The sequence below is a fragment of the Elephas maximus genome, chromosome 4 (genome assembly GCF_024166365.1).
Source record: "Elephas maximus indicus isolate mEleMax1 chromosome 4, mEleMax1 primary haplotype, whole genome shotgun sequence".
Taxonomy (NCBI): domain Eukaryota; kingdom Metazoa; phylum Chordata; class Mammalia; order Proboscidea; family Elephantidae; genus Elephas; species Elephas maximus.
This window is the reverse complement of record NC_064822.1, coordinates 89,669,476-89,696,535: the sequence shown is the minus strand read 5'-3', so window position 1 is coordinate 89,696,535 and position 27,060 is coordinate 89,669,476. Positions and strand designations below refer to the sequence as shown.

Below are 27,060 nucleotides of genomic sequence, written 5' to 3'. Positions count from 1 at the left end.
GTTCCAACTTTGTGTCTAAGGTAGTCATGCTAAAGCAGTCTGGTTTCAAATGTTATTAGAAATCAGCCCTGTATCTGGAAGAACTCTAATAAAACTTGGTTACGTATGTGTAGCCGTATATCTTTTTATTCTCATGTTGATAGTCTACTCCATCATTATTACCTATCCGGTACTTCCTTCACCTTGGTGGGTTCAGGGAGTGTAGCTTACATTAATATGTGAAATGTAAGCAAAACCGAATTTGAAAAGTAAGCTGCTTTCTTTAAAGTTAATGCAGCTCTTAAGATTTCCAGTAATCTACTCTTTCACCTAGGACATTTTCCTGGTAACAAATGGTGCATTGGCAGACTCCTTTTGGTCTATTCTTTAATAGCTGTATTTGGTAAAATCTTTATTTTAGTTGTTTTAAGAAGAAAATGCTTACATTTGCAACCCATAAATGGGGAACCAGTCAACTTTTATAAAATTTCAGTTTTTTGTTTCCAAAGAATGAAAAGACAAAAGTAACATTTGAATGTCTTAACTGTTAAATGGGTTATAATGCATCAATTGTACTGCTCCATATATACGTGTATATACATATATACACACATATATGTACTTCTAAAGCCACTTGTTCTGCTGCTGCTTTTCCTTATCAGTGTTGAAGACCAGATGGAGCAGTCATCCTTGTACTTTTGGGACCTTTTGGAAGGTAGTGAGAAAGCAGTGGTAGGAACGACATGTGAGTTTTCTCTATTCTGGACTTATGCAGTAAAATACTAAACTTTACGTCTAGAAGTTTAGTATGATATTGAGGGCCTAAACTGTGTCAGTCCATCAGAACTTACATGTCTGACAATACTGTATTCATCTGGAGAATAATCTCTTTGTTTAGTTCTGTTAAAAGCAGCTATTCTATGATCGGAGGAGCCCGGGTGGCACAGTGGTTAAGTGTTCGGCTGGTAACTGAAAGGTCAGGGATTCAAATCCACCAGCCACTTTGCATGAAGAAGATGTGGCAATCTGCTTCTGTAAGGATTTACAGCCTTGGAAGCCTCATGGGGCAGTTCTACTCTGCCCTACAGGATCGTTATGAGTCAGAATTGACTCGACAGCAACAGGTCAGGTTTATTGTGTAATTGTACTCACTAAAATGGTATTTAGGGGAAAATTTTGAAATGGCAAGTCAATATGATTTGTGGATAAGACCTAAGTACTAGTGCTGGCTTCAACACTAGCTTGACCATTTTGGGGTTCATTTCCCTGTTCTGTATAGTAGAAATAGTACCTCATTTAATTATGAATCTTAAATACATTCAATGTTACTATCAAGGTTTATCTACCAGATCAGCCTAAGAAAATACGAATGGTTTGACTACATAGACTGTTAAAGCAGTGTTGTCTAATGATCTGGAGAAAGAGCGCCCTTTTGGCTTCCTAAATAGCCTTTGGGAAAATGACCAACTACAAGTGTTGAACATGAAGTACATAGTTTTTGTGTACTAGCTTAGGATAATGATAACTCACTAGAAGCTGATAAATGTTTTCATTACTAGTGATTGCTTCTTTTTAAAAAAATACCTAAATATGTATGACCATCTGAACATTGCTCGGTTCATCCAAGTTTAAATCACAATTAAAAATTGATTTCTTGGTTAGAATGCAAAATGGTACTGACACTTTGGAAAATAGTTTGGCGTTATAAAATTAAATATACACTTACTATACAACCAGTTATACTCCTGTATCCAAGAGAAGTGAAAACATGTTCATACAAGTACTTGTACATGTGTGATGTTCATACCAGCTTTATTTAGAATAACTACAGTGGAAACAAACCAAATATACGTCAGTGGTAAATTGTTAACGGAATGTGATATATCTGTACAATAGAATACTTACTCTCTAATAAAAAAAGGAATGACTTACAGATACATGTAAGAACATGGATGAATCTCAAAATAACTATGCTGAGTGAAAGAAGCCAGATAAAAAAAACAGTACGTTATATATAAAATTCTAGAAAGGCCAAAACTAGAATGATAAGAGATTAGTGTTAGCCATGGGTTGGGCGAAGGGGACTGATTGCAAAAGGGGCATGAGGGAACTTTTTGGGGTGTTGAGAATGTTCTATATCATCATTCTGGTGGCGTTAACATGACTATACAGTTGTTAAAACTGTATACTTAAAATGGGTGAATTTTGTCATTTGTAAATTATACCTTAATGCTGATTGGAAAAAAAGAAAGACAAAATAGTACTCCTATGAAAGGAATAATGGACCTCAAATCAAGTACTTCTCATGGTACTGACCAGTTCTCCGAATCCCTTCTAATGGAGAATATTGTAATGACATACTATGACTAGGATTAAATTATGATTTCTATTCCTTATGATTTTTAACGAACTATCAGATTATATGATAACCAAGTCTTAATTGCTCTTTCTTAGACAAACACGTGAAAGATCTGTTGTCTAAGTTGCTGAACTCAGGATATTTTGAAAGTATCCCAGTTCCTCAAAATGCTAAGGAAAAAGAAGTACCTGTGGAGGAAGAAATGCTGATAAAATCAGAGAAGAAAAAACAATTATTGAAAACTGAATCTGTCAAAGAGTCAGGTTTGTTATGATCTCTGAAATTCTTTAAAGTGGTTCGATTTTTAACATCAAAAATGAGTCAAGTTATTGTGAAATGATTATTTTAATTCATTAGATTCTACGTGAATGGAAATCTTAACTTGCTGCTGGACAAGAGTAGGCTTAGAAAACATCTCTCGGCTTTATTATCATGATTTACAGATAGAGCCTTAACAGAAACATTAGATTATACTTCGTGCCGAGAGAGTACACTGGTTAGAAGGGGTGTTTATGGAATTTGAATGAACCTCCTTTGTTAAAGAATTAGGACATGAATGTAAATAACCTGAGGTTAAAATACTGATTTAGAAAAAAAAAATTCCAAAATCAGAAAATATACTTCTTAAATTACCATTTTCTTGAGGAAGAAATATTTTGAGCAAATGATACTTCTGCATTTGTTTCTTAGGTTGTATTTACTTAATAAATACCTCTTTTAGTGAGGGAGTCCAGGCAAGGTTCTGGTAGTCAACTAGGAGGATTCAAGTGATTTCCCATGTTCACCTCCTCTTAGCTTTTAATACCAAGCCCAGCGCTTTGGTACTGCTATCCCCTCACCCCTCAACCTTGAAATGACTTGTAAGAGGCCTTTAAGGGCTCTATTTCAAGTTAACATGACTAATTTTTACCCCATGGGACGTGAGCTATAATTCTGACTTGCGCAAAGCTGTGTTTGTGAGTAAGAGGAGATAGTCTTATTTTAGATCAGAAAGAAAATTTTAACTGATACTTGACTTCAGCGAAGTGTCTTCTAGAAGAGAACTGCTGATTCCAGACTACATGTTTTTAGCTAATAAGCAATAGTTAGAGTTATGCCTGCCGTGCATATACTTAATTGTGCTATTCTTTTTCTGTTACGCTTTTGAGTCTTCAGAAATATATTGCTGGAATGAATTACAGTTGTAATTAGTCTAAAAGCTTATAGTTTACCTAGACTTATTTAATATTCCTTTTATCTTTCCAGAGTCTCTTGCGGAGCTTGCACAGCCAGAGATACAGCCACAAGAGGTAAGATACTGGAAAGTTATTGATGTTGATTTGTGAGACTTGTTATAGTGTCATGGTTAAAAGTCAAGGCTCTGGAGCCAGGCTCTGGAGCTTATTAGCTTAGTGACTTTGGGCAATATATCTAGCTCAGCTCTGCTGTTACTCTAATACATGAAATGGGAATAATAATGATCCTTATCTCATGGAGTTACTGTGAGGATTAAAGGAATTGGTTTAAATTCTAAATTTTATAGAATTTGACCTGGCACACAATAACTGCTAAAGTGTTAGCTGTTGTACTTATTGTTGTTATTGGCTCCTGTGTTAGAACTTAAAGATGCGTAGGACTTTGCTCTCTCCAGAATTTACTCACATTGGTAGCAGAAGAGGGTTTTCTTACTGAAGTGACATTGAAATTCATGAAAGCTGAAAAGAACGGGAGAGGCAGAAGCACAGTATGATTGATATATAGGGGACATAAAGAAAAGCCTGGTAATTCAGAAAATGAGGCTTAAGGTTAATCAGTATAACTTTGTAGTTCTGCCTTAACTTTTAAGGGAGTCAAGTGGGTAGAATGGTCCTAAGCCTGGCAAAGGCTCAATAGCCTTGGTAAACGCAGTCAAATGTGGCACCATGACGTGTAGTTCTTGTCAGTCTTAGGTGAGTCAAACATAGTTTCTACTTTTGAAGCATTGACGTATGTGTCGTTAATTGAGGAAACAAGAATGAACAAATATGTAGGACAGTCTCTTAAATTAGGATAAAGAGAGAAGTTTCATCATAGTACAGTATCTCCAATACACTAACGTAGGAATACTTAGAGAGTTGAATATTCCCCATAGTCTTCTACTAACTTTATGACTCAAGCACATTATTTTTCTGGTCTAGTTTCTTAACAGACGCTACTTGACAGAAGTAGATTATTCAAACAAACGAGATGAAGAGCAATCCTGGGAAGAAGATTATGCTAGAAAACCAAATCTCCCCAAATGTTGGGATACGCTTACCGAACCAGACAGTCAGGAGAAGAAACAGGAATCTTTCAAGTCCTGGGAGTCTCCTGTTAAACACCAGGAGTTATCAAAGCCTGCAGTTTCCTCAGAACAGAGGAAACAAGAGATTTCAAAACTCAGGTCCACTCTGCAGGAAGAGCAGAAGAAGCAGGAGACCTCTAAACCCAAGCCAACTCCTGGCCAGTGGAAGCAAGAAACTCCTAAATCCAAAGCAGGATACATTCAAGAGGAGCAGAAGAAGCAGGAGACACCAAAGCCTTGGCCAGTTCAGCTGCAGAAAGAAGAAGATCCAAAGAAGCAAATGCCAAAGTCTTGGGTCCCTTCTCAGCAGAATGAACAGGCCATCACCAAATCATGGACCACTCCCATGTGTGATGAACAGGATTCAAGACAGCCAGAGACTCTAAAATCCTGGGAAAACAATGTTGAGAGTAAAAAACACCCTTTAACACCACAATCGCAGATTTCTTCAAAGTCCTGGGGAGTAGCTACAGCAAGCCTCATTCCAAATGACCAGCTTCTGCCCAGAAAGTTTAATACAGAACCCAAAGATGTGAGTTGATCTGTATTAGTCTGCTTCTGTCAATGTACCTGTTGAAACCAAACGCATCACTGTTGAGTTGATACTGACTCATAGTGACCCTACAGGACAGAGGAGAACTGCCTCATAGGGTTTCCAAGGAATGGCTGGTGGATTTGAACTGCTGACCTTTTGATTAGCAGCCGTAGCTCTTAACCGCTACACCACCAGGGCTCCTCTGTTAATGTAGGCATCAGTAAAGAGTTGTGGTAATCGTAATTTTTTAGTTCTCTTTAAAAAAAAAAAAAAAAGTTAATGTATAAAGTTTCACTTAACTCTTTAATGGATAGATTTATTATTTTTTCTAGAAAATTGGAAGATAACCTAGTCTTTCTTTGAACCTAACCTAAGATTACATTTTCACGGTTAGAATATGTTAAGTTTTAATGGTGTGATGTGACATTTAAATGCTGGAATAGTTCAGATAAGACCATAATGCGAACAAGTGGGTAATGTAAATGCACATCATGGGGTGAGAGGCCTGTTAGGTTTCACTCGCTATCTTCTGAGTGACTTTTTCTGACAGAAGGCATTTTTCTGCATAGTCTTTCGCTCATTTCTAGCCACTCAGATTAGCCTCTACTTGTGTAAAGAAGGTACATAGTAGCTGCAGATATTCTAGTAGTTGGGGGGAGGATCTGAATTACTTCATTTCAAAATAAGAATTTTCTGGACACAGGAAACTATAGGCTTTAAACATTCTGTACCTAGGTGTTGAAGTATAAGATTTAGTTAAAACTTAGGCCTCAAATTATTAATGTTAAAGAACCTGTTTAGGAAGGTAAACTCATAATGAATAATCCTTAAATACAATGCTAGTATTTAAGGATTATTCATTATGAGTTTACCTTCCTAAACAGGTGATAGTGTTGCTTCTTGTTAAATTATAAATTACTCGTTTATCACTATTCATAATGAAAAATTGTCACCTTGTTTGATGTCTTCTATCTCTGTATAGGGATATTCCTTATACTTCCATGTCAATTTAGCCAAAGGATTGCTGAAAAAATTTTGACCCTCTAACAGTGAAAAATATTTGCTCAAGAAAATCAAACCCTTTCATTTTATAAGTGGATAAATTACTCTGAACTCACTTCTACCTTATGGGAAGAGAATTTTAGAATTTCTCATTCTGCTCTCCTCCCTCATTTGTTCAATTGCTAATATTAATTTTAGCTTCTTCCTGTTACTGCAGAAGTTTGATAGCCTTATTTCATTAATCATACATCATGCAACAGTAATTGTAATATCACAACCATTTTGAGAAACAATCTAAAACTCCAACTTAAAAAAAATAGTACCTCAATTAAAGCTGTTAAAAAAAACCTAAGTTAAAATCCCACTAGGTGTAGTAATACTGAGACTTGAACATACCAGAATATTGAAATCGTGTTATTTGCTGTATTACCCGTTGCCATCTAGTCGATTTCGACTCATAGTGACCCTATAGAACTGCCCCATAGAGTTTCCAAGGAGCGCCTGGTGGATTCGAACTGCTGACCTTTTGGTCAGCAGCTGTAGCACTTAACCACTATGCCACCAGGGTTTCCATTCACTGAATAGAATTTATAAATTAGGGGTCTTAGGGAAAAGTCAAAACTCATGTTTAATTTATTTTTATGACAGAGACAACATATTGAAGTTGAAGGGTTTTCTTCAGTGACTGAGAACACTTTCTCTGTAAAATACAGTATATGTTTCTCCATCATCTTGTAATTTCAGCTGTATAATACAGTTCTAAGCCAAAAGATTAGGTAAGATGAAATTAGTCACTAATGCTCATACTTTCCTCCTAAAAGAGCCTCTCATATATTTACTTGGGGTCTGTTAACTCTTATTTTATTTGCTACTTTTGAAAAGCTTAGCTGTGCCACTTCCCAGTGAATTAGGGGAGGAGACTGACAGCTGTAAGAAGTAACTATAAACATTAGGTCTAACTCAGGAAGTTCAGCAATCTTAAGCAACTTAGCATGAACCAAAAAAAAAACAAAAAACCTGTTGCCGTCGACTCATAGTGACCCTATAGGACAGAGTAGAACTGCCCTATAGAGTTTCCAAGGAGTGCCTGGTGGATTTGAACTGCCTCCTTTTTTGGTTAGCAGCCGCAGCACTTAAACACTATGCCACCAGGGTTTCCAACTTAGCAGGGGGGCTCCACAACCAAACCTATTGCCATTGAGTCATTTTCAGCTCATAACGACCCTGTAGGACAGGGTAGAACTGCCCCATAGGGCTTCCAAGGCTGTAATCTTTATGGAAACAGACTGCCACGTCTTTCTCCTGTGGAGTGGCTGGTGGGTTCAAACCACAGACCTTGCAGTTAGCAGTCAAACTCTTTAACCGTTGTGTCATCAGGGCTCCTTGCATGAGGACTTAGAAACTTGTAAACATCAGCAGCTCGCAAGAGTATACTTACTTTATAACAAACTGTAATAAATGTGTTTTTTCAGTTTTAGGATATATGTATATATTTTTTAAACATATTAATCGTTCTGAAATTAGATCCATCTTAAAAATGGATGTATATTTAATTTGTTGGTAGTTTTTTCTTTGGGGAAAAAAAACCACTCGTGTGTCTCATGGTTGGTGGCATCTCCTAGAAGAAATATGGTAATTGATGCCTGTATGAAAGTACCCTTATCAAAGAAGTTCTATTTTCCTGGGTCTTCCATTTAAAAAGAGAATGTTTTATGTTTTAGAAAGATCACCATTAAAGTGGTTTGAAAGGAGGAAGAGCTGTTTAAAGTTTGTTTAAATTATTTGGAAAATGCATGCATGTGGAAATTCTTTACTTGAAATAAATCTGATAAATGAGTATTGCTGTATGTTTTGATTTCATCAAGATGTAGTAATAAGCTCACTATGAGTCAGAATCGACTTGGGGCAATGGGTTTGGTTTGGTAATAAGCTAAGTTTCCTGATTTAGACTATTAAATTTCAGTTCCACTCTTACATATTATGGGTTTGTTTTCCAGGTGCCTAAGCCTATGCATCAGCCTGTAGGTTCTTCCTCTACCCTTCCAAAGGATCCAGTGTTGAGGAAAGAAAAACTGCAGGATTTGATGACCCAGATTCAAGGAACTTGTAACTTTATGCAAGTATGAGTCATTTTTATAAGAATCTTAATTGATATACATGGGGCTTAATTTCTGATCTGAAGCATTATAAAGTTAAGTACATAGATTCTGAGTATGAATCCTGACAGCTCTGACACCGTAGGCAAGTTACTTAACTCTCTACCATAGTTTATATCTAAAAAATGAGAATAATGGTTCCTTGAGTAAAGTGCTCAAGAATAAGATCATCTGTAGCTTCCACTCAGACTTATGAGAACCTGCTTTGTGCTTGGTATTCTGATAGGTGCCAGTGTGTATAGAAAATTATAAGACGTTAATTGTCTTCAAAGAGTTTATATTCCAGAAGATTGTAGACTTGTGCAAAATTAATAGTTAAATGCTAACAGTATGCTTAACTAAATCGTGACTGTTCCAGAATTTTGGAATAGCATGATATTTCTGAGGCCTGAAATAGCCAAATAAGATGTATTGAAATCGTAGGAAGATCTTGAGCTTTGAAATTAGGCCTAGGGTTAAATCCCAGTTCTTCCACTTACCAGCTTTGTCCCCTGTGAAAAGTTAGCCTTCAGGCCTCTGCTTATCTTTAAAATGAGAGAATTGTCTACCTCTTCAGGGCATTTGAGGATCAATAAAACAAAAATACTCACTACAGTGTGTGGTTTAAGTATTCAAAATGTTAGATACTTTTCTGGGAGATAAGAAAATGGAGGAAGAGAACGGCTTCTCATCATGAAAGTGTCTAACAAGTATGAGTAAGCAGTTGAGATACAGTAATTAGACACTGTCACTGGTTGAGTATAATAAATGAGGGTTCAGCCTAAACTAGGATTAATGCCTCAGGCCAGGAGTTTTTCTAAGTTACCCATTGCTGTTGAGTTGATGCCGACTCATAGCAACCCTATAGGACAAAGTAGAACTGCCCCATGGAGTTTCCAAGGAGTGCCTGGTGGATTCGAACTGCTGACCTTTTGGTTAGCAGCTGTAGCACTTAACCACTACACCACCAGGGTTTCCTTTTAAGCCTTAGAATTACTATTATAGTTTTAATACTTGACACAACCTTAAGATTTGGCAGTAACTTTAGATTTGACATGTAACTTTTAATGTCTTCTATAAAAACTATGTGGTTAACATCTTGAGATGGTTATTATTAACATCTTGAGATAGTTATTTGATACCTATAGGTAATACACTGGGTAGCATTGTGAACAACTTAATGATAATAGCTTTTAAATGAATAATCCTTGTTCCTACTCATTATTTAAAATCTTACCTTTAGGAATCTGTCCTGGATTTTGACAAACCTTCAAGTGCAATTTCATTGTCACAGCCGCCTTCAACTACTCCAGGTAGCCCAGTAGGTATGTAGTCTTTTTTTTGAGGGTATGAGATTAAAAATGCAAATCTGAATGTATTTATTTATTTATTTATTGTGCTTTAGGTGAAAGTTTACAGCTCAAGTTCATTTCTCATACAAAAATTTACACACATACTGTTTTGTGACCCTAGTTGCAATCTCTATAATGTGATAGTATACTTCCCCTTCTACCTTGGGTTTCCTGTGTCTGTTCCTATCCCTTTCTGCCTTCTAATCCTGCCTCTGGACAGGAGGTACCCATTTAGTCTCTTGTATCTACTTGAACTAAGAAGCATATTCTCCACGAGTATTATTTTATGTTTTATGGTCCGGTCTCATCTTTGAAGAGTTGGCTTCAGGAATGGTTTTAGTTCTGGGCTAACGGAGTCCAGGGGCCATGTCTTCTGGCGTTCCTCTGGTTTCAGCCGGACAGTTCAGTCTGGTCTTTTTACATGAATTTCAGTTCTGCACCCCACTTTTCTCCTGCTCCATCAGGGGCTTTGTTGTGTTCCCTGTCAGGGGGTCATTGGTGGTAGCCGGGCACCATCTAGTTCTTCTGGTCTCAGGCTGATGGAATCTCTGGTTTCTGTGGCCCTTTTGTCTCTTGGGCTAATATTTTCCTTGTGTCTTTGGTGTTCTTTATACTCCTTTGCTCCAGATGAGTTGGGACCAATTGATGTATCTTAGATGGCTGCTCACTAGCTTTTAAGACCCCAGATGCCACTCACCAAAGTGGGATGCAGAACATTTTCTTAATAAACTTTGTTATGCCAGTTAACCTAGATGTCCCTCAAAATCATGATCCCTAGACTCTGGCCCCTGCTACTCTCTCCCTCAAAGTGTTTGGTTGTGTTCAGGAAACTTCTCAGCTTTTGGTTTAGTCCAGTTGTGCTGACTTGCCTGTATTGTGTGTTGTCTTTTCCTTCACCTAATTCTTGCCTACTACCTAGTTACTGAATTTCCTTCTCCTTCCCTCCCTACCCTTGTAACCATCAAAGAATGTTTTCTTGTGTGTTTAAACCTTTTCTCAAGTTCTTATAATAGTGGTCTTATGTAATATTTGTCCTTTTGTGACTAATTTCACTTAGCATAATGCCTTCCAGATTCATCCTGGTTGTGAGATGTTTCCTGAATTCATCGTTCTTTATTGACGTGTAGTATTCCATTGAGTGCATATACCATAATTTGTTTATCCATTCGTCTGTTGATGGGCACCTTGGTTGTTTCCATCTTTTTGCTATTGTGAGCAGTGCTGCAGTGAACATGGGTGCGCATGTATCTATTCTTGAGACAGCTCTTATTTCGCTAGGCTATATTCCAAGGAGGGTGTGTAATCATTTTAAAGACTTAGAACAAACAGCTTTAGGTCTAACAGTTGTTTCTTTCACAAACTATTTTACTCTAGATATTTTAAGGGTAGAGCTATGTCTCTTAATTTACTTTAGATGTACCATCAGTTATCAGAGTTATATGTAGGTAAATTGCCATCAGGACATTATTTTACTTAACTGACCTATTTGCGTTTTATAGAAAGTCTGTAGATGGGTGAAATGGGAATGCCCATTAGCTATTTTTGCAATTAATAAGTTCTTCTTAGAATGAATACAGGCTAGGCCTTGCTTGACTCCTTTGGACTTTAAATCTAGCGTTGAGGCTTTTGGATTCTAACTGCGAGTGAAATTACCGCGGTGATACAGTGATTAACACAGTTACTAATCATGGAGCTTAGATTTAAATCTGATGCTTTAAAGCTTAGGCCTGCACTCATTTCTCTTGGGAGAAGAGTGACATAAAGCTATAGTATAGCTGTAGTGAGCAATATACACCATCCAGAAGACTGATGCAGTAATTCCTGGGAAGAAAGGTAAACAGAAGGTTAATTAACAAAAGCGATAGACATTGGTAACAGGAAGCCAAACTGAAAAACTATGTAATTTGAAAAGCATATATGTAATTAAAGACCGAGTGAGGGGAAAAAAAAAAAGAAAAAAAAGATGACCCAGCTAAGCCTTATTTGAAAGTTGTGAAGCTTAAGTGTATCATTTTAGTTACTTCTCATGATAGCTCAGATTTGTCTTCCAGATTACTATTACCAGTTATTTTTAAAAGTCATAGCTTGAAATGCTGCTTTTGCCCTCTTAACCTTAAATCATCATGTATCACAGCTGAAACTACTTATTTCTCATTGTCCTACAAGCATCTGACTCTTTTAAAAGCTTTTATAGAGAGTAACTGATAAATTTAACACCTAATCCTCCATTTATGCTTTTTTGTTAAGTGTAAATTTTAGTTTCCACCCAAATGATATGCGTAAACTTTTCTCCCCTCTCAATAGTTTATACTGTTTTATTTCACTCTCTACAGCATCTACAGAACAAAATCTACCCAGTCAAAATGAGTTTCTTCAAGAGCCATTACAGGTAACATCTCCAAATTAATTTTTCATTTATTCTTCTTTTATATTCATGGAAGAACCTCTTGTTTTGACAAGAATGATCACACTTACTGATTCTATTATACCTAACTAAATTATGTAAAATATTCTAATGATAACTAGGTTTTTAGATGCATTACAACTGGTCCTAAAAAGATTTCCCAAGACATAATATTATAATAAAGATTAGCTGACTTTTGTTAAGTAAAAGAAGCCTGAAGAATAATACTACTTCGCTATTGACCTACCTGAATAATTTCGTATGTCAGCACAGTAAAAAAAAAAATCTGAGGAAAGAAAATTTTGTTTAACCCGTGATTAACCAGTTTTTCCCCCACAAAAATAGTTAGCATTCCCAGGAACTAGTTTCCACTAAACACACTTAGACATACAAAGAGCCCAGATCATTGATCATTGAGATCTCTAAATGCCATGTTGCATTTTCATCAATGGTAAGGCCTAGGTTCACTAGTTTTCAGGTCATTACCTTTAAAAAAAAATTTCTCAGTGTCCCTCTGAAAACCTTATGACAGTTCTCTTGCCAGTAGCAGCTTGTGACAGTAGATTAAATATTTTGACCAGGTGGTTCACAGTTGTAGCTTTCTTTTCCAAAAACTTTTGAATGAATACCTTTTGTTTATAGTGATTTATAGTTTGATAAAATATGGCTCAATTTTCAAAGAGTATTTGTGGAGCATGGTATGTAAGTGGGATTTTGTCCTACTTTTCCCCACCTACTTACTAAGTAAAGCTGTTCATTCTAGCAATTATGATTCTATGTGAGGCTCTCAATTGAAAAGTTAAAATTTTTTTGGTAAAGTCACTGATCTAGTTTAGTAGTTTTTAGGTGCAGATCTGTGAGATGGCTGCATCGGAATCACCTGGGCATTTTTAAAGTATAACTATTCCTAGGTCTCACCTTAGATTTAATGGATCAGAATTTCCAGATGTGGGCTGTAGGCATCTATGTTTTTAATAAGCTCACTGGGTGAATCTGTACATTTTTGGCACTTCTGTTCTCAAACATGTTCACTTACCAATACTTAAACTGCCTACTGCTGATCTAGTTAAGAGCAATGATTTGTAAGCAAGAAGTACCTTACCTTCTCAATAAGTGTTAATATAGGCTCTGACTGTTTTTGTTAAGTGAGGCTTTTTACTAAGATTCAAGTCTTTTAAAGCTTTCTCTCAGGTGGAACCAGTTGCTTTAACTTAATCTGTGAATCTTCTTTAGTTTTAGAGAGTTATGTCCCTACCATAGACAGGCACACGTTTTGAGCAGTTATTGCACAATTTTAATGAGAGGACTAGAAAAGTCTAATTTAAAAAACACTTCAGTCTCATAATAGCTCTCATATTTTGGTCATATCTCAGCTATACCTATTTAAGTATATAAAATATTTCAAAAGATTTCAATTTTTTTCCTGATGTTTGGTTACTATTCATTAGTTTCAATTTAATCATTTTATTACTTGGGCTTCTACAAACCACATAGAAGCATTTAGATACTACGAGTGGCTTTGTGGATAGTTGAGACCTTTCAGTTGCTAGACTTTTATGGATGTCTGTTATGTTCTAATACTTGCTATGTCAGAATTCCTTCCTAGTCACTTTCTGGGATCTTTATTGGTCACAGCCTTATTTCTTACTGTGCTTTCTCCCAATTTTTGTTTTATACTATATAATCAGCTTTGGTTTTTGTTAGAATTTTGATGCCAATTTTGATTTATATAGAGCTTATCTTTCCTATTTATACTTCTAGCTAACTCTTGAAGATACTGAGAGCACTTGAGTAAAACCATAGTTACTATGATCTCTGGCAGAGCTGTGCTGAGAGGGTTAAATGTATTCTGATCTTACCTGCCAGTGAACTGCTATCAAGCTCCAGATTGAAAATCTACCCCAGGTTTCTAGGGCCATGGACCTTGATTAGTGAAGATAGGATTGGATGTGTGGCTTTGGTGAGCAGGGCCTGGAAAGGCAGTGTAGTAGAGTCCTTGGGTTTGATTGACAGCTCTGCCATTTCATTTTAGTGTGATCTTTGGTATATATACCTTTCTTTGTCTCTGCCTGCCTGTCAATAAAATGGGAATAGTTGTACCTACCCAACAGGATTATTGTGAGGATTAAATATCGGAATATGTGTAAAGTGTTTAGCACAGTGCCTGGCATTAGTGATTGCTCAGATGAATACTGTAATATAAGGAAACCAGGGCTCAAGGAATATAAAGTGAACAAAATATGACTTTTACAGTATTTTATATCTTCCTGTGTCTAGGCTACTTCTTCTCCAGTTACTTGTAGCTCAAATGCTTGTTTGGTTACTGCTGATCAGGCTTCTTCGGGATCTGAAACAGAGTTTGTGACCTCAGAGACTCCTGAGGTAATAAGAGACCAATTGTCTTAATTTCTTTTCTGTCTTAAAGAATAGCAGAACTAGTTTAAATTACACAGGGATGATCAGTTGAATGATTTAACATTTATACCTTCTAATGTATTGTTTTCTATAGCTACTGTGGTCCTGGAACTTATACAGGTAACTTTATTGTGGCTTTGCCGTATAAGTGGTTTTAATAATGTATTACCTTATCAAACACAATAAATATGCCAACATGTGTGATATCAAAAAAGAATGAAAAGTTCTAGGTGGCATTATGTCAAGTTTCTTATTGCATTTACACTGAAGGAATACTTAGGAGAAAAATATTTATCCATATAACTGAAAATAGACTTCAGTATTTTTAAGTAGTATTTTGTATTTTAGGTGAAAGTTTACACAGCAAATCAGGTTTCTGTTTAACAATTTTTATACAAAGTGTTCCATGACATTGAGTACAGTTTTTACAATGTGTCAGCATTCTTGTTATATCCGTTCTGTTTGTTCAGTGTCCATTTATCTAGCTTCCCTTCCCCTCCTTGCCTTCGCATCTTTGCTTCTGGGTACGTGTTGACTGGTTGGTCTCATATAGTTGATTGTTTCAGGGAGCACATTACTCTCGGGTGATAATTTTTTACTTTTTGAGCCAATCTATTATTTGCTTGAAAGGTGACCTCCAAAAATAGCTTCAGTTCTGAGTTCAAAGATCATCTTAGGGCAATAATCTTGGGGGTTCCTCTAGTTGCTATCATTCCAGTAGATCTGGCCTTTTTTAGGAATTTGAGTTTTGTTCTATATTTTTCTCCCATTCTGCGTTGGACCTTCTGTTGTGTCTGCAGTCAGAACTGTCGATTCAATAGACTTTATAGTGTTAATTTTAGCACTGACTCAGTTGAAATGAGTTGTATTCTTTTTTTGGTGGGGCTGATTTTGTCAAAAGCATTTTGACGAAATTGTGTTTGTCTTTAAACAATCCTAAGAGGAGCCCTGGTAGTGCAGTAGTAGTTAAAGTGCAAGACTGCTAACTGAAAGGTTGGCAGTTCAAACCCACCAGCTGCTCCGTGGGAGAAAGACATGGCAGTCTGCTTCTGTAAAGATTTATAGCCTTGAAACCCAGTGGGGCAGTTCTACTGTGTCCTTATATAGTTCCTGTGGGTTGAAATTGACTGGATGGCAGTGGGTTTGGGCTTGGGTTACAATCCTAAGTGACAGCTTTTGTTAACTTTGAGCAAATCCTTGAGGTTAGTAAGATAAAATAAATTTTTGGATAAATTTAGCAGCTCCTGGGTTCCCCTCCATTGGTAACTTTTATACAATAATATGTATTTATTATTAAAAAAAATTAGGTAATTTTTGGGGGGATAAATATTGTAACTCTTGGGAAGTTTTTTTTTCCCTCCTTATTATATAAGAATATGTATTCATTATTGGAAATGAGAAAATACAGATAAGCATTAGTTTTTATGATGCTGACTTAGTCTAAGCTGAAATTATTTGGTTCCCCATTTTAAGAAGAGTAGGAAGTGCTTGTTACCAGGGGGACTCGTAGCTATCTGCTTTATAATCTGATCGGAATTGAATTTTAGTGTCTTTTTAAACCTTTGAATTTATAATCTATTCCTTTAGATGAGGCTTATTTAAATTAGCTCAAGTTTGGTGGCCAATTTAGAATTTACTAATAAGACTTTAAAATGGAGAAAAATTAACGTTTACTAAGCAATTAACCCAAGGTTTTTCTTAAGCCCAGTTCTATTGTATAAATTTGGAATAATAATAGATTCTTAACTGAAAAACACCATTTCAGGGTTGGAAAAGGGTTAGATGCTTATAAAACGTTCAGCCCCTAATCTGTTGAAGTGATTAGTAAGACTTTGACTTAGTCAGCAAGCTGTGCAAAGCAAATACTGGTGTGCATCCTCAGCAAACCAGATTTGAAATTGTAAGCAAAAGCTATTCTTTTGCATTCCTGTGTCCAGATGTCATCCTCTAGAACTTGCTGACTTATTACAGTCTGGGGTTTAGTGTGAGTTAACTGCTTGTTATATGGCAGGTGATTGGCTGACATTGCATTTGTCCTCCCCAGGCAGCGGTTCCCCCAAGCAAGCAACCATCTTCATTAGCGTCTCCAAATCCTCCCATGTCAGTGGGCTCTGAACAGAGCTTCCAGTCACCTCCAGCGAGTAGTAGTTCAGTAACCATTAACACAGCACCCTTTCAAGCCATGCAGACAGTGAGTATGAAATGTGAATGATAATTGTGGTTCATTATTCCTGTTAAACAACCATTGTTTCTCTTACATCTATCATCGGGTACTATGTCAAAAAAACTGACCTTTTATTATACACTTATTTGGGTTCATGGAATTTGCGTTTGTCAAATTGAGATATTGTTTGTGGGAGAAGAATCTTAAAATCCACAGCCTGTAGAATTTTGAATGGGTATTTTGTCAGCATTGTTACCTTTCTGACAACTAGTAGCAGGCAAAGCTGAGGGACTCATTAAATAAATGAAATGGATAGGTGAGAAACATAATTTTCTGGAAATAGCCTAATGTACTAACCATTACTAATATCACAGCAGTGGTGTTCTATAGCATCAACAACCTGAAATACAGGATGAACACTAGAGTGTTCTTTTTAAATCATAGTTGAAACTTTTACTTCATTTCATCCTGATCTTGTGCTGGTTCCTGGAGAATTCAGATTTGTTTGGTGTTTTGAATTACATATTTTCTACAATTTGTGATTTAAAACATTTTTTTAAGGTAACATCTTAACTAGATTTGTATGTGTATTCTCTAAACACAGGATAGTGTAAAACAGTTCTTAAACAAAAAACAGAACAAAACCTCAGTGGACCAAGAAGTACCTTTCCTGATGGTGCTTAACATCCCACTCCAGGTCCTTAGGACTGATGGTGGTGGGTGAGGTCAGAAGGGTAGCCATGAAAAGCAGGCACAATGTAGGGAGATGGGCTGGTGAATCCAGCCACCTGAATTCACTAACCTTATCCTTCATGCTAGCCAGTTAGAACATCTTAGTTTGCTTGCCTTCCTTCTTTCCCTGTTGGTCCATCCTATATTGCCACATTGATTTTACTTTTTCTTATCCCTAGTTAAAAGTAAACAGTAGTTTATTATAGAATGAAACTGAAACTTCTTTGCCTGACACACAGTACCTTTTAAAGTCTGGTATAACCTGACAGACTAGTCCCCCTAGCCTGCCTTGTACATTCTTGTAACAGTAGCTATTGCTTATACCATTCTGTCTTCTCTGTCTTTCTGAGTCCTATACAAGTTGATTCTCATTCATTTAATTCAACAGGTAGTTATGGAGCCAGGCAGGGTTCTTAATTACTGGTAATGCAGTAATAAAAAAAATAAGTCTTTACACTCAGTAAGCTTAGATTTTAATATGGAGGTGGGAGGGCTACAGGGAAAATATTCGTGTGTGTATATATATGTGTATGTACACACGTGAGGGTAAGTCAAAAAGTATTGCGTTAAAATCATAGAAACTTTTATTAAACAAAAATACCAAAATGTGAAGCTGTTCTCTTTTTTAAAAATTTTTATTGTGCTTTAAGTGAAAGTTTATAAATCAAGTCAGTCTCTCACGCAAAAACTTACATACACCTTGCTACATACTCCCAACTTCTCTCCCCTTAATGAGACAACCCGCTCCCTCTCTCTACCCTCTCGTCTGTTTCGTCAGCTTGTAACCTCCTCTACCCTCTCATCTCCCCTCCAGGGAGGAGATGCCAACATAGTCTCAAGTGTCCACCTGATCCAAGAAGCTCACTCCTCACCAGCATCCGTCTCCAACCCATTGTCCAGTCCAATCCCTGTCTGAAGAGTTGGCTTTGGGAATGGTTCCTGTCCTGGGCCAACAGAAGGTCTGGGGGCTGTGACCACCGGGGTCCTTTTAGTCTCAGACCATTAAGTCTGGTCTTTTTACGGGAATCTGGGGTCTGCATCCCACTGTTGTTTCTTGATGTATCCTCCATCTAAGTCTATACACTTCTGAAGGCAGTGTTTCCATCTCTCTAACCCTTCCCTGAAGAATTCTGCACTCTTTGATTTACACCACGTCAAAGCGGTAGTTTTGGCATCCTCGAGGGACTCAAATTGTGTTCCTTTTAAATGTCCTTTGAGTTCTGGGAATAGAAGGAAGTATGAAGAGGGACGATCAGGGCTGTAGGGTGGATGGGGTAAGATTTCTCAACAAAATTCTCATAGGACAGCCCTTGGTATGCTTGAAGAATTAGCAGGTGCATTGTTGTGATGGAAAAAAATTCCTGGCACAACTTTCCTGGCCTTTTTCTCACTAGTGCAATTTTCTTAAAACTTCTTCATAATAAGCCCCTGTGATCATCCTGTGTTCTTGAGAAAGTCTATCAAGATTACCCCTTTGGAATCCCAAAAAACAGTCACTATAACCTTCTATGTGGTCTTCCCTCTCTTGGCTCATCTTTGAAGTCTTCCTGGCCTTCCTTAAAATGCTTGATCCATCTAAAAAGTTGTATTATGTGGGGCAGCATTCCCATGAACTTGTTGCAAAATTTCAATGATTTGGGAAGATATTCACTTGAATTTTGTTAAAAATTTGGTATTAGCCCTGACCTCAAAATCATTGTTTTCCATGGGACAAAAAACATCCTTTTTTTTTTTTTGAAGACACCCTAATGAGACTAAGATAAGTGTATTACTGAGATCCACTGATAGCAGAGACATGTTTAAACACGTTTTGTTTGGAGTAAACCCATGCGTGTATGAACTGGAACCCTAGTAGCAATACTTTTTGACTTATCCTTGTAATTATATAAATATGTCAGGTGTGGGCAAATGGAGCAGGATAAGGGAGTAGAGAATAATAGAAGTGCTGTTTTATGTGCGGTCTGGACAGTAAACAGTAAACTGTTTACCTTTAGTTTTTGAAAAAGGGCCCTCTTTCCCTACGTAGCTTTCATTCTTAGCAAGCATTATTATGATCACATAATAGCATGAAGATTAACTTTTGCTCTAGGATGTAAATTCTGTCAGGAATCAAATAGAAGTTTTTGAATGTTGTAGATTTAGCTGGAAGTCACCCTTAAACATTTTCTGTGAAACTTCACAAATGACTCAGTGTACCTGTGTCTTTTAAGGTATTTAATGTTAACGCACCTCTGCCTCCACGGAAAGAACAAGAAATAAAAGAATCCCCTTATTCGCCTGGCTACAATCAAAGTTTTACTACAGCAAGTACACAAACACCACCCCAGTGCCAACTGCCAGCTATACAAGTAGAACAAACTGTCCTTCCTCAAGAAACTGGTAAGACCTTTGCATATGACATTTTGAAGACTTAGATGACAGCTCACTGAATGGAAAGCAAGCCTGTAGTGACACCTTAGAAGTTCTTTCCTGACTAGTAAGCATTATCTCGTCATGTTTCTCAAGTGTTAAGAAACACTTGATGCCTTTTCCTTTATACAAATAGTTAAGTTCACCTGTTAATTTTAACTTCTGTAGAGGTAGTACTTTAATGATTGATTTAACCTTGAAGTAGTTTTGTATTTTTAATCTAATTGCTTTGATTACCATGGATAGTGATTAAAGTAGTACTTATTTCTTGTTTTAAGGAGTACGTACAGATCCTTAGTTTTGGCATTTCAGAGCCTATTGAGTTTTCTAAAACTTAACCCTCAGTAAATGAATAAGCATTCCAGGTACTTGGTTAATCAAACAATGAAGAGATAGTAAATGTAAAACCCTGGACCTGGCCACAAATGATCTCATTCTGTTCTCACCTGTACTGTGAAAAGATCAGACAGGTGATTTATATAGAGGACATTTTGGTCACGTGATTCCATTTACAATGTTAATTAGAATTTTCTTTTACTCCCTGTCCTGGAATCTTCAGCCGGTTTTTTTTTTTTTTTTTGGAGAAAATTGTATTGAAGGTTTGATGTACAGTGACTTTTAAGTATAAAGAGTATTGAATCTTTTATTACCATTTAATTCTTGGGCTCTAAAACTGTTTCCTTAAGCAGCAAGTTATCATCCTGATGGAACTATTCAAGTAAGCAATGGTAGCCTTGCCTTTTACCCAGCACAGACGAATGTATTTCCCAGACCCACTCAGCCGTTTGTCAATAACCGGGGATCTATTAGAGGATGTGCTCGTGGTGGGAGACTGCTAACCAACTCCTATCGGTCCCCTGGTGGTTATAAAGGTATGCTCTGAATAAAATTTAATTATATTGAATTATTTTGACTGTATAGTTACTGGAGCCCTGGTGGTACAGTGATTAAGAGCTCAGCTGCTAACCAAAAGGTCAACAGTTCAAATCCACCAACTAGTCCTTGGAAACCGTATGGGGCAGTTCTGCTCTCTCTGTCCGATAGAGTTGGTACGAGTTGAAATTGACTCTAGAGCACCAGGTTTTATATAGTTATCTTATTTAAACCATTTTTACTTTACCTTGTTTCCTTTGTCATTGCCATTTATAATGTCAGTGTCATTTATAATTTCCTTTTTGTTTGGAACTTTTTGTATGAAACAGATTGATTCTCTGACTTACTGAAGTGTAGAATATTTAACCGTCTTGTTTTTCAAGGGATGAATTTTGGTTTTAATATTTGAATAATTTTTAATTCCTTTTGTTAATTGACTGCTCAAAATATGTCATAATTAGAAAGTGCCTGTTTTCTACTTGTACCACTGATAAGAACATAAAATTTAAGAATATAATAGTGGTATTCTCTTAAGTTTTAGATATTGTTCCAAGTGTCCTAGTTACTGCTTGGTATACTCTAGACAGAGCCTTAACTACCTAATTGCCCTACTACCACCCTTTTCCAACCTGCATCTACATTCCAATGATAGTAAATTTCTAAAACTGGCCAATTCAAACAGTGATATCTTATAAATCTATGTTTTACTGTAGAAGCAGTTATTAGTAAAGTTTGTGTAAAGAAAGTATGAATCTAAGGATGGCATTATAGGATTATTTGAACTTCTAAAGCTGGTATAGAATTAGACTATTTAAAAGTTTCAGTGTAATTTTGCTTACAATTTTATTTATATTTATTAGGTTTTGATACTTATAGAGGACCTCCCTCAGTTGCCAATGGAAATTATAGCCAGCTGCAGTTCCAAGCTAGAGACTATTCTGGAACACCCTATTCCCAAAGGGTAAGAATAGTTGTCGTAATTGGATAGTATTGTCATTAAGCTGATGATTAAACTATAACATAATTTGCTTTGCAGAAGTGCATTCTTAGTTTTAGAACTACTTGTAAGTATCTTATAGAGAGTCGAGTTGGAAACTTCCAGTAACCCAAGAAGGATAAATGATAGCTGCCAGTTACATGGAACGTGGAAAGTGTTAAGGACTTTATTAATGGTATTGTTTGCATTAATTTGCTTACTTTTCCACCCTATAAGAGAAACTGGGTTCAGAGGTTAAATATCTTATCTAGGGTCATTCAACAAGTAAATGTCTACCAAGATTCTAAGTTCAAGTTCTTCTAAGATTAGAACTTGAGTTCTTTACTGTATTGCCTTCAACCTAACTTGCCTAATACTGCCTTCAACTTAGCTTGCCTTAGTATCAGGTATAGCAAAGTCCTTATAAGCATAATTTTTTTGTTTATTCTGATTTGAATAGCTCAGTTTTCTTTCTACGTACAGTAAAAGTTTGATAGGTGCGTGTTAGACACTTCACTTAAACTTTGAAAAACTTCCTGTCATTGGCCATATATAAATATAAATTTATACTACGTCACCGTTTTTAATTTTGAAGTTTAAGAAGCTTATAAGTATGTACATGGTATACCATACTGATTTCTGTTGGTAATGTGTAAGTACCTGTACTTGAAGAATTTACTGTTGTCTTGTAATCGGATTGCCTTAGATTTGACCTCTAATTTCCCTCCTTCCCTTACTGTGTGACCTTGAGCAAGCATATTACTTAAATTTTCTGAGCTCAAATTCCTCATCTGTTAGATGTGGACTCATCTCTTAGAGTAACTCATCTAACTGAGGTTTTGTAAGAATTACTCAGAGATGTGCTGAGGATTAAATGAGCTAATACACATAACACGCAGTGCCAGGTATGCATTAGGTGTGCAAACAGTAGCTTGTTATTAGGAAAGGGGACTGAGTCTGTGGTGGGAGGCTTTTTTATTGTGTACTTTCTTGTCCTGTTTAAATTTTTTATTGCATGTATTTTTAAATTACAACACTAATTATTCTTTTCATGGGTTGTATGGACTCTGGCTTCCTCCCACTTGGGAGTGAGTTTGAAATGTCTCTTGAACATTTCTTCTTAATATATTGGACCACATTTCCAGGTAATAAATATATTTATACAATATAATTTTTATCAATCTCCCTCTCTTCCCCCCAAAAAACCCCCAGCAGAGTTGATAATTGTATAAGCCTTCATGGTTTGATCTATAGAGCAAAACTGAAAAAGTCTCTTTTTGCTTTATTATCTCCTTTTGTATTGATATGAAGGACAGAGGACCATGCCATATTCCTGAATTCCCCTCATACATAAAACATAGTGTTCTATAAATGCTTTGTTTTTAGAAATATTAATATATTGAATTGATTAGGTAAATTAGCAGATGAAGCCCTTGCTTTATTTTTCTTGAAGTTTGGAAATATCTGAGGCTCTTTGGTTGCTGGGGAAGGCCAGATGAAGGACTAAGAGGACTTTAATCTTAATGAGTTTCTCTGATAACAATCCTCAGTAATAACTAATTGCAGTATTGTATTAGTGTGTTATTGCCATAAAAGCACTATTTTGATACCAATGTAAATGTTATGTGTCCACTTAGGAAAATTTCCAGCAGTGTTATAAGCGAGGAGCGACATCTGGTGGTCCTCGGGCAAATTCAAGAGGTAAGTGTAATTACCTGAGTTGTTTATATATCGAAATGTACTTCTAGGTCTTTCTGCATCCTCTGTCAGGTTCTCCCCAAACCACAGTTCTTTCAGCATTTATTTTGTTAAGGTTTTATTTGCTTAAATGTAGTATTGAAGTACTAAGGGAGATCGTAGACTACTAGAAAGGCTGTGGAAGTCATTTGTCAATATAATCAAAAGTGTGTGATTTCTTAAAATTTGCCTGACACAAGAGCATAATTTAACCTTCGTAGATCGTATATTCGGAGTCCCTGGGGTGGTGCAAACAGCTAATGTACTTGGCTGTTAACCCAAAGTTTGGAAATTTAAATCTGCCCAGAGGCATCTTGGAAGAAAGGTCTGGTGATCTACTTCTGAAAAATCAGCCATTAAAGACCTCTGAGCACAGTTCTACTGTGAAACACATGAGGTCACCATGAGTCTGAGTTAACTTGATAGCAGCTGGTTTTTAGATATTTTTCCACTATACTGACTTCAGATAGCTTCGTGTCATGTTTCAGAATGATTGTTTTTGTAATAATGGGTACTTCTATATACCCTGGAGCCCTGATGGCGCAGTGGTTAATCACTTTGCTCCTAACCTAAAGGTCGGTGGTTCAAACCCACCAGCCACTCCATGGGCAAAAGATGTGGCAGTCTGCTTCTCTTAAGATTACAGCCTTAGAAACTCTATGGGGCAGTTCTACTCTGTCTTACAGGGTCATTATGGGTTAGAATTGACCCAACAGCAACAGGTTTTTTTTTTTTAAACGGGTCTAGATGCTCTAGTGTCACTATGTTGGGTAGATATGAATAAGCAACACATAAGACACAGTGACTTGAAACAAAACAAGATACTTGTAATACTTTTTAAAATGTGAAGAGATTATTAAAGGATCCAGTGAAACAGAAAATCAGGAAGTACTGAGAATTAACAAACTTTGCCACAGGAGAACAGAATCTTTTCCTTTTGAAGAAGTAGCCAATATTTACATTGTTTTGCCTTATTTCTTAGCATGGTTTTTGTACATCACCTAAAGCAGTAAGATTTCATCATGCCACGTTAACTTGGAAATAAACAACAAGTATTCATTGTGGGGCTCAATACCATAACAAAATATCTCTGAATGGCCAGTGTCTAGTAGTTACAAAATTTGATTGTTTTATGTCGTCCCAGTTTTCTTGAATTATTGGAGAAAGATAAAGGAGTAAAAGAAATACTCAAATCTGGGTTTTAGACTTTGCTAACCATAACTTGTTGTGGTAAGTTATCCAACCTTTTAAGGGCTTTGTTTTTTTAATCTTAAGAAAAAAATGAAGCTATTAGACCAGATCACCTGGGTCCCTTCTTGCTTTAGAATAGCAGTATAAAAGCCTACTTCCAAAAAAAATCTAGAAAAGCATAATCTAGCCATACTTTATTACTTTGTTTTTGGAATTTACTATAAAATGTATCTTTATCTGTGTTTCAGTAGCCGACTAATGTTAAATATTGTGTTCAAAGCTAACTGCCTCATTATGAGAAACTCACTGTTGCTAATAAAACAGCAGGGTGGAGTGATTCTTCTCAGGTGAGCAGCCCAGAAAGAGACAACGAAACCTTTAACAGTGGTGACTCTGGACAAGGAGACTCCCGTAGCATGACCCCTGTGGATGTGCCAGTGACAAATCCAGCAGCCACCATACTGCCAGTACATGTCTTTCCCCTGCCTCAGCAGATGCGAGTTGCCTTCTCAGCAGCCAGAACCTCTAATCTGGCCCCTGGAACTTTAGACCAACCTATTGTGTTTGATCTTCTTCTGAACAACTTGGGAGAAACGTTTGATCTTCAGCTTGGTAGATTTAATTGCCCAGTGAATGGCACATATGTTTTCATTTTTCACATGCTAAAGTTGGCAGTGAATGTGCCACTGTATGTCAACCTCATGAAGAATGAAGAGGTCTTGGTATCTGCCTATGCCAATGATGGTGCTCCAGACCATGAAACTGCTAGCAATCATGCAATTCTCCAGCTCTTCCAGGGAGACCAGATATGGTTACGTTTGCACAGGGGAGCAATTTATGGAAGTAGTTGGAAATACTCTACGTTTTCAGGCTATCTTCTTTATCAAGATTGAAAGTCAGTATAGAATTGACAATAAAAGGAAAATGTTCTCATTGGTGGCTTAAAGGAAAAGTAGTCCTTGCCCTCACAACGGATTGGCTTAGGAAAATGTTTTCATAGAGAAAGGAGGAGGCCCTTACTTTTTTTTCCCCTCCCCAGGGTTAAACATTTCAAGCCGAATGACAATTAGCACTAATCTGGCACCTTATAAATTGTGATGTAGCCTTGCTAGTGAAGCTGTGAATGTATATTGTTTGCACTTAATTCCTTAACTGTATTAATGTTCAGCTTACTAAACTGATTGCCTCAAGTTCAGGCAAGTTACAATGCCTTGTTGTGCCTCAATAGTAATAATAAAAAAATTATATGCACCTTCAGTGTTTCTATTTGATTCAACATTTAGAGATAAAATATCTAATTTTTAAGTATCACTGATAATTCTTGAGCGGGTTCATTTAAAATAAGGTTTTTTATATATAACAGCTCCTTTTAAGGTTACTTTTCTCTAATACACATGTGATTCATAAAATGATTTGATCTATTTTCCATGGGCCAAATCACACATTTTCCTTGAAAGTATTCTGTTATCTTGCACTAGGGCATGTCCATCCTTTAGCACCTACTACATCCTATAGGGTCACTATGAGTCGGAATTGACTCGAGGGCACTGGGTTTTTTGGGTACATGTATAATAATACAAGATACAATAAGGGCTATACAGGTAATACTACTGACCTACTATCAGTATCTCTTAGCTTTCTAGTGGATTCTCAATTTAATTTGGGGAGGCAAAATGTGTGATCATCAAAAAGCATAGGCTCTGTGGTCAGACAATGCTGTGTTTGCTTTCTGATTCTACCACTTAGTAACTGATTTGGGGCAAGTTATTTTACCTCTAACATCTTTTTTTTTTTTTTTTTATAATTTTTATTGTGCTTTAAGTGCAAGTTTACAAATCAAGTCAGTCTCTCATGTAAAAACTTACATACACCTTGCTACATACTCCCAATTACTCTCCCCCTAATGAGACAGCCCGCTCTCTCCTTTCACTCTCTTTTCATGTCTGTTTTGCCAGCTTCTAACCCCTTCTTCCCTCTCATCTCCCCTCCAGGCAGGAGATGCCGATGTAATCTCAATTGTCCACCTGATCCAAGAAGCTCACTTCTTACCAGCATCCCTTTCCAACCCATTGTCCAGTCCAATCCCTGTCTGAAGAGTTGGCTTTGGGAATGGTTCCTGTCCTGGGCCAACAGAAGGTCTGGGGGCCATGACCACCAGGGTCCTTCTAGTCTCAGACCATTAAGTCTGGTCTTTTTATGAGAATTTGGGGTCTGCATCCCACTGCTGTCCTCCCTCAGGGGTTCTCTGTTGTGTTCCCTGTCAGGGCAGTCATCAGTTGTAGCCAGGCACCATCTAGTTCTTCAGGTCTCAGGATGATGTAGTCTCTGGTTCATATGGCCCTTTCTGTCTCTTGGGTTCGTAATTACCTTGTGTCCTTGGTGTTCTTCATTCCCCTTTGATCGAGGTGAGTTGAGACCAATTGATGCATCTTAGATGGCTGCTTGCTACCGTTTAAGACCCCAGACGCCACTCTTCAAAGTGGGATGCAGAAAGT

General features: G+C 36.9%; 1 protein-coding gene across 15 annotated transcripts in view; it reads left to right on the top strand.

The window, feature by feature from the left end:
- The window catches only part of CAPRIN2 (caprin family member 2), a 37,318-nt gene extending 11,482 nt beyond the window's left edge, over positions 1–25,836 (top strand). For 5 of the 15 annotated variants that reach the window (XM_049882757.1, XM_049882756.1, XM_049882755.1 and 2 more), the window contains 14 exons: positions 642–724; positions 2,434–2,601; positions 3,584–3,627; positions 4,495–5,172; positions 8,175–8,297; positions 9,556–9,637; positions 11,998–12,053; positions 14,346–14,450; positions 16,528–16,674; positions 19,590–19,758; positions 20,475–20,660; positions 21,522–21,622; positions 23,275–23,338; positions 24,890–25,836. In XM_049882757.1, coding sequence (XP_049738714.1) covers positions 642–724; positions 2,434–2,601; positions 3,584–3,627; positions 4,495–5,172; positions 8,175–8,297; positions 9,556–9,637; positions 11,998–12,053; positions 14,346–14,450; positions 16,528–16,674; positions 19,590–19,758; positions 20,475–20,660; positions 21,522–21,622; positions 23,275–23,338; positions 24,890–25,458 — 2,575 coding nt within the window. In that variant the 3' untranslated portion in view covers positions 25,459–25,836. Of the gene's footprint in view, positions 1–641; positions 725–2,433; positions 2,602–3,583; positions 3,628–4,494; positions 5,173–8,174; positions 8,298–9,555; positions 9,638–11,997; positions 12,054–14,345; positions 14,451–16,527; positions 16,675–19,589; positions 19,759–20,474; positions 20,661–21,521; positions 21,623–23,274; positions 23,339–24,845 lie in introns of all 15 variants that reach the window. The other 10 variants (XM_049882762.1, XM_049882760.1, XM_049882766.1 and 7 more) reach the window with 10 other exon arrangements.
- Positions 25,837–27,060: the final 1,224 nt, after the last annotated feature.